The 8,190-nt window shown below is 34.5% G+C and overlaps 1 protein-coding gene across 1 annotated transcript; it reads left to right on the top strand.

The window, feature by feature from the left end:
- Positions 1–6,620: 6,620 nt before the first annotated feature.
- Positions 6,621–7,606, top strand: LOC102884555 (olfactory receptor 13C9). Its single transcript, XM_006906063.1, has one exon. It carries the CDS (start codon positions 6,628–6,630, stop codon positions 7,582–7,584), a length of 957 nt encoding a protein of 318 aa, XP_006906125.1. The 5' UTR covers positions 6,621–6,627; the 3' UTR covers positions 7,585–7,606.
- Positions 7,607–8,190: the final 584 nt, after the last annotated feature.

Below are 8,190 nucleotides of genomic sequence, written 5' to 3'. Positions count from 1 at the left end.
GCACTCATCTCTTTTGATACTTAAAAATTGAATTAAATGAGTAGAGGTCATTATCTGTATTTCTTTTGCAATGCTAGAGTAACTCCTTTAAGAAGCAATCGATAGATTCCAAGTGTTTCATCCTTAAAAAAATTACTATATTGAATACCTTTGTATTTGAAATATTTCCTGCATCATTTTTGTTTACTTGTATAAAATGGAGTCCCATAATCTATTTGGGTAAAGGAATGAAAACAATTAAGACTGTGGATATTATCTAACAAATTTCTATTTTCCATAAGACTTAGAGTTTTAGATAATTTTGCCATCACTGCCTGCTATCTTTTGAACTAGTTTTTCATACTTGTCTATTTTGATGATGGGGAATTATGAAGTCACAGTACATCATTTAATAGACTATTTTACAACTATTAAATAATATTTTTGAAGAATTTGTATTAATACAAAAATACTTAACATTAACATGGTTGAGTGAAAGAACAAAAACTAGTATTCAGCATTTGCAAAATCAAAGCTTATACCAAGAAAGCTTATGCATAATAGAGGTTGGAAAGATATATCTAATAAATTAACCATGATTTTTTCCTGAAATGTCCAAGTTTCTAAAATAAATATGAATACATATGGATAACAGAAAAAAATATAATTTAAAAAAGAGAAAAAAATGAGGCAGGTGTCTAATTATGTTGGAAACTTTAACTCATAGTAAAAAAAATGTAAAATCTCAATTTAAACCCTTAAAGCAATTGCTTTAGGTCTGGAGAGTACACATTGAAGCTGAGTTGCATTGCATGCCCATTGGAATATTTTCTACATCCTAGGTGATGACAGATCAGATAACTATGGCTTAATTTTTTTTTTTTTTTGGTGGGCAGCTTTATTTACCTTCATAAAATTATGTCCCATGTCCTAGATAGGTCAGAAAAAATAGTAACTAAAACTTCTCTGCCAAAAAAGTAAAAGAATAATTTCATTTTCTGGAAACATTGTTCTGATGTGATTTACTTGGGTACTTCACTTAAATAATGTTGGATATAGGATTTTGAGGATCTCTTGTAATTCGGAGAGAAGAAAGGAAAAAACAGGTAAAATGCTCCGTTCTTGAGAAGGAAGTTTAGATACAGTGACAGACCAGCATCTAAGATATTTGGGAATTAATTTCTTGTGATCAAGTCACTAAACTTCAGAAACAATGATGTTGAACATCCAGTTTTAACTTGTTTCCTGTTCAGTGCTGATTTTTAACCCATTATCTTTAGACCATTAGTCAAAGTCTCTTTTACCTGGGTAAATGGTTTTGGGATGAATACATTGCATTCATTATTTGGGTGAAGTAGTTTAATAAAAACAGAGCCCTCCCTATAGCAGCGGAATATGGCTGAGAGCACCTGAGATTTTTTATATATATATAATCTCCTCTTTATCTCCTAATTAGTTTAAGTTAGTTAGATGGTAATTTTATGCCAGTTAATCTTAGTGATAGGTATATCTGTTTAGGTGAATTTTTTAGAGATGCCTAAAATATGGAGTGGGATTGAGTTACAAATCAAATTGTAGAGTTATAATAAGAAAACTGAATAGCTTGATGGCTTTTACATTTTCATTGTATGGTTTCAAAGTTTCTGAATTTGTTGTGAATTTCAAAATTCTACTCATGTTCACATGACACATATGTTTTGAGTTTCAGAGTAAAATGCAATAATTTTTAGATTATTTTGTACAATAAACCCTTTTTTGCTCACTAATTTAACAAATATGAATTAAATAACAATATGTATAGAAATTTTATAACCATGCCTAGAACTTTATAAGTTTTTATTCTTATTATTAATAGCTGAGAATTAATGTAGCTAATTGAGTTCTTTCTACTCTACTATCATAAGAACAAAGGTCTGGACAAAGCCATTAGAATATGTTTGGATTGAGGATTCCAGCAATGTATGGTAATAGACTGAGAATGAAATAAGATACATCCTTAAGACTTCTGATTCATTATTTGAAATACAGTAATGGATCTAATATAATTAAGTCTTTAGGGGATTATCCTTGTAGTTTTCAAAGTTTGAACATCTTTCCCCTGAAGCAACTTAAAGTTATAGCTGAGAAAATTGCATGAGTCCCTGAGAGCAAGAAATATTTAAATGGCGTTCCTGAGCCTGAGAAGATTCTTTAGAGGATTTCCTAGATCTTCACAATGGGGCAGTATTTCCAACTGGCCTTGAAGGGCAAATGAAATCTTCCATATTCTCAAACATTCATTTTCTTCTTGCTTTTAAACTAGCAGATCCAAAATGAAGTCCTTTTTAATCAATCATATTTGGTTATAATGTATATAAGGCTTTAAAACAATTTTGAAATAGTCTCTTTGCCATCAATGTTTTTCAGGTATGAAGTCCTGTGACACTGTGGCTCCTCCATGGTAACACCTTCAGAAATTCATTAACCTCATGGAAAATTTTGTACAAAAGGCTGCAAAAAGAAGATCAATGCAAAACAACCTGTTTTACAATCTAAGAGGTGAGTCGACCTTCTATTTAGAGGTAATTGCTGAAAACATACTAATAACACAAATTCAAGGGCATGCTAGTCCAATGAACTGAGTTGAAATAGGCCATATGTTTTAAGGATAGAATATTTCTTACCATAGAGAGTCTACAGAGAATAGGAAGAAAAAGTCTAAGAGGATTTATTTGGCTATAGTGAGAAAATGAAGAAAAATTGAAAAATATGACCAAAAGAGTAATTTGAAATCCAATGTAATTCAAATATACAAAAACAGATGGATATTTAGGTATTAAATTTATTTTACTGGGAATAAAGATTCATTTAGTTAGACTATAGTTTCCTGTTCTTTGGTTCAGTACAAGTGTCTACATGTCTAATGATTTAATTTCTCACCAGTCCAATGAGGTTGATGTATAATAGGCAGATTTGCACCCTTGATCCAGAATGTAAAGTAGGCTGCTGTCACTAAAGTTTTTATTCTGTAGCAGTTTACCTCATAGCACCAATTCAGTTATCTTTGGTTTCAGTTTAGCAAATGTTTGGCCAGTGCTTATTGTGAGCAGATAGTCCCTGTCCTGGAGCCTCTCAATAAGAGCATTATTTGGAAAACACTATTCCTTATTCTTGAATACATCTGTTGATCTGTGTAAAAAAGGAATGAAGAGGAGCAATGAGTTTTTAGCTAACAGGAAAGAATTTTAACTCTCATAGTTATGTTTCCATGAGTATTTCGGGAATTGTTTTGAGCATTTTATTTTTTTTATTGTTATTGGTAATGTATTCCTATGATAACTTCAGACATAATATTTGTGAGACACAGACACGCACATGCACATACTCTCATTTAACTTTTAGATGAATGAATTGAAATAGCCTTTCTTTAAAATAGTGTCAACTTGAGAGTTCCTTGTTTTAAATGGCATTGGCTTTTGCTATAGTAGTATAATATTCTTCATTTCAGAGTGATTAGAGTTTAATATAATGGGCATCCATGAGACATACGGTAGATGTGATGAAAATTAGTAGGTTGGTTGGGTAAGAAGAGACCAGATACCTGAACAAGTCTGACTGTAAAAAGTTAAAGATACTTTTGTAGGAACATGGAACAAGACAGAAATGTAAAAGAACCTGAAAAAAGAACAAATCAATGAAAGATGAAGGACACCAAAAATAGTACTTACCTTTTGCTTGGTGCTTTACAGCATTGTTTATTCTCCCAAGAACACTAAAATGAAGCTATTAAAATCCCCTGTTATAGGTAAGGATGCTGAGAAACAAAGTTATTTATATTGCCCAAGGTCATCTGGCTAGTTACTGACCCTGTAAGCACAGGGGGCATGGATGTGGGACCCTGGTGCTGAGGTCATTGCTGGCCATATGGAAACCATATAGAGTGTCCATGTGTTCTGCACAAAGCCAGAGGCTTTCATTGATCCCATCCACTAACGAAAGATTTTTGGTGAGAACTAAGTGGAGCAGTGTGGACTGAAGCTATAGCTTTTAGCTGGTGCAGGCCCCAAGGCAGGGTAGGGTTGGGAAGAAGCAAAGCTAGGGAAACAGGAGATCGAGTCCCTTGTAGTTGTTTCTGCAGCACGGACTTGCCCCAAGCCTTCTTGTTTGGTAGTGCTTTGAGCTTCCTCCTGTGAACTCTGAAAGCCATGTCAGAGCATGTTTCCCTCCAAACTGGATAGCTGCCTATCCTCTGTGGTTGGGGCTGTAGAGGGTATAGTTGTATTTATTGTATTGTAATATTTTTAACATCCTGTGTCTTCATGCTTAGATGTTTTCTATTGTTCATAGAATTTTGGGGTATATCCATAGCTCTGAAGCACATCTACATGTCAGTAAAAATCTCAGTTTTATTTAAAAATGCATGTTCTCTTCAACAGACAAAGTAAGCTTGCAGAGTGAAATTGCTTCTCAGTTTTCACTTACCAGGAAATTGGGATTTGGGTGGTTAGTATTAAGAAGGTGAGTCTGGGACTCAGTAAAAGAAGCATGAATCTTTAGTGCGTAAAAAAATTCCAAAGTATAAATGTGGAATTGATTGAAATAAGGACAAAATAGGATGAAAGAGAAGCACCCTATTAATTAGAAGCTAGGTGAAATATGTCCAAAGGATTCAATTCAGACCTAAAATTTTCACTGAGTTTCCTGAATAAGGAGAAATGGTCTATATGTTAAGTGCCTATTTGTTTTGTGAATGAATCAGGGCACTTTCAATGAATTCTGTGTCCTTAAACAAAGATATTACTTGAAATTTGTGTGTGTGTGGAGGGCAGGTGGAGAGGCACTATTTCTGAGGAAAAATAAAAAGGAATGGCTTGAGAATTTATGAGTCAAGATCTTTGCAAAACCTACCCTTTCTGATCCCTGCATGGTGGTAATAGATTATTTCCCTGAGGAATCACCCAAGGTGAGAGAGATCAAAGAACTTTTAGAAGGTGTCTGTTTGGTCATAGTCTTTCTTTCAGTTGGGCTTAAGCAGCAGCCAATTAAAATGGCAACTAAAGGTGTTTGCATTAGGAGAATGAGAAGACAAGTCACAGACTTATAGACAATATATGTGTCATATATCTAATAAATAATTCATAGCCAGAATATATATAGCATCTCAAAACTCAACAATAGGAAAACAAACAATCCAATTGAAAATGGGCAAAAGACGTGAATAATATTTTTCTAAAAAGAATATAAGGATGGCAACCCCCCCCCAACATCAGTCATTAGGGAAATTAAAATTGTGATGAGATATCACTGCATACCTATTAGAATGTGTAAAAAAATATATGCTAACATTACCAAGTGTTGATGAGGATGGGAAGCACCTAGAACTCATACGTTTCTGGTTGGAATGCAAAAATGATATAGCATCTCTGGAAAACTGTTTGGCAGTTTCCTATAAACTTAAATATGCATATCTCATATCATCCAGTATACCACTCTTGAATATTTACTCTAGAAAAATGAAAACCTGGTTCACACAAAAATCTGAGCATAAATATTTACAGCAGCTATAAATTCAAAACAGGTATTGAATAAACTGTAGCACATCCATACAATGGAGTACTACTCAGCAATAACAACTTGGATTAATCTCAGAGGCTTTATACTCAGTGAAAGAAGCCAGACACCAATGGCGCATATATTCCCATTTATATGCCATTCTGAAAAAGGTAAAACTGGAGGGATAAAAAATATTAGTCTTTGCTAGGATGTATGAGTGGATGAAAGGGATGGCTATAAAGGTATATAGCACAAGTGAGTTTTAGGGTGATAGGAGAGTTCTGTGTCCTGATTGTAGTGATAGTTACATGAATCTACACATATTTCAAAATTCTTAGAACTGTATGCTAAAAGAGACAAAATCAATTATACTGTATGATAATTTAAAAAGTAAAAATTTAAAAATTGCTCTCTGTCTCACCAAGAAAAAGGCCATTTACATTGTAACAAAAAGACATCAGATTATTGGACTTTACATGAATTGCACTCGGTATTGGGGCAATCAGGCAGTCCATAAACATTGGTTAGATTTTTTGCTGACCATTCTCCCATCAGATTGACACACTTTTTTCGGTGTTTTAATATGCAGTGGGTTACTGTTGAGTTTCCCTGACCTAGGAACTAGGTTGCTTTTTCTGAGTTAACTAACCCAATCTCTGATATAATGCATTCAGTATTGCTTTTACAGTTCATAAAAAACATAGTTGTGGAAGACAAGCAGGCTTGAGTTTTAGCTTAGGCTTTGCTACATATTAATTATATGTTAATTATTAATTATATGACTTTAGGCCAAACTCTTGTAGTTTAACTTAAATTCTTTATTGTAAAAATGATAATAATTGTGTGGTTTAAATGAGGTAATAGATGAATAAAACCTCACAAAGTTGCTGGTCCAGAAAGAGCTTGTCCTTCGTACTTCTCTTCCTGTATTGTTTGTTTCTTCACTCCCTTATCTTTTCTCTCTTCTTTCCCTTCCCTGTTTTCTTTCATCCGTCATCTCATTGGATGTATGGCAAACATTGTGTATTGCTGAACTTAGACTTACCATAGTAAAGAAATTATTATTATTATTTTTAAATTATTTGAATATTTATTTACAGATGAAAGAGAGAAAGTATGGAATGGACAAACCAAACCATTTTGGTGGAATTCTTTTTAAAGGGGCTTTCTGGTTACCCAAGGCTTGAGTTACTCTTTTTTGTGCTAATCTTAATAATGTATGTAGTCATTCTTCTGGGCAATGGTACCCTCATTTTAATCAGCATCTTGGACTCCCACCTTCACACTCCTGTGTACTTCTTCCTGGGGAACCTCTCCTTCTTGGACATCTGCTACACCTCCACCTCCATTCCCTCCACACTGGTGAGCTTCCTCTCAGAAAGAAAGACCATCTCCTTCTCTGGCTGTGCAGTACAGATGTTCCTCGGCTTGGCCATGGGGACAACAGAGTGTGTGCTCCTTGGTATGATGGCCTTTGACCGGTATGTGGCTATCTGCAACCCTCTGAGATATCCTGTCATCATGAGCAAGGATTCCTATGTGCCCATGGCAGCTGGGTCCTGGTTGGCAGGGATTATCAACTCTGCAGTACAAACTGCATTTGTGGTACAATTGACCTTTTGCAGGAATAATGTCATCAATCATTTCTCCTGTGAAATTCTGGCTGTCATGAAATTGGCTTGTGCTGACATCTCAGGCAATGAGTTCATCATGCTTGTGGCCACGACATTGTTCACATTGATGCCCCTGTTCCTGATTGTCATCTCTTACTCATTTATCATTTCCAGCATCCTCAAGATCCGCACTTCTGAGGGGAGAAGCAAAGCCTTCTCCACTTGTTCAGCCCACCTGACTGTGGTCATAATATTCTATGGAACTATTCTCTTCATGTACATGAAACCCAAGTCTAAAGAGACACACAATTTAGATGACTTGGATGCCACTGACAAACTTATATCCATGTTTTATGGGGTGATGACTCCCATGATGAATCCTTTAATCTACAGTCTCAGAAATAAGGATGTGAAGGAGGCAGTAAAACATCTATTTAACAGAAGCTTCTTTAGCAAGTGAATGGAAAAAGTATTGGATTGTGAACACATTATATATTATTGAAACTTTAAAATTATGTTGGGATTTTGGTTACTTTTACTTTATTGCACTTTCACATATTATTTAAAAATTTTTATAATGACTTTGCACTTCAATATCATCGCATGCTCATTATAGAGACTTGCAAGATACAGGCCAGTAGGATGAGGAAAAGTGAAACTTCACTTATTATTCTAACACTAAGAGATGGCCACTTTCAAACACTTTGAACGATGTCTTTCATATTATATATTTACTGCAGTATTGGATTTGGTTGCTATGTACCTTTTTATATTTGCTTTTTTTATATAACACTATTTCATAGGCAACACTTCATTAAATAATTTATTTCATCAAAATAAATAAAACTCTCTGTTGTGAAAAATGTAAAACAGAGAAACCCAGAAACATCACATCCACATTTTCCAGTGGAGAGCCTTATCCTGTAGTTTCACATTAATCTCCAAATCTTCCTAAGCCATTAAAAAGTATTTTTGTTCAATACTTAGAATACTTTTCCTATAGAACTCCAAGGATGATGAGTATTTGGGACTACTTAGGGAATGGGTAAGTGGGGCTTGAAGGCGG

Source organism: Pteropus alecto, unplaced genomic scaffold, assembly GCF_000325575.1.
Source record: "Pteropus alecto unplaced genomic scaffold, ASM32557v1 scaffold111, whole genome shotgun sequence".
NCBI classification, from domain to species: Eukaryota; Metazoa; Chordata; class Mammalia; order Chiroptera; family Pteropodidae; genus Pteropus; species Pteropus alecto.
The sequence above is the reverse complement of the archived record's forward strand: the minus strand, read 5'-3'. Positions and strand labels throughout refer to the sequence as shown.

Coding starts and splice junctions, on each gene's coding strand:
- LOC102884555 (XM_006906063.1), top strand. CDS start 6,628: ATGGAATGGACAAACCAAACCATTTTGGTGGAATTCTTTTTAAAGGGG.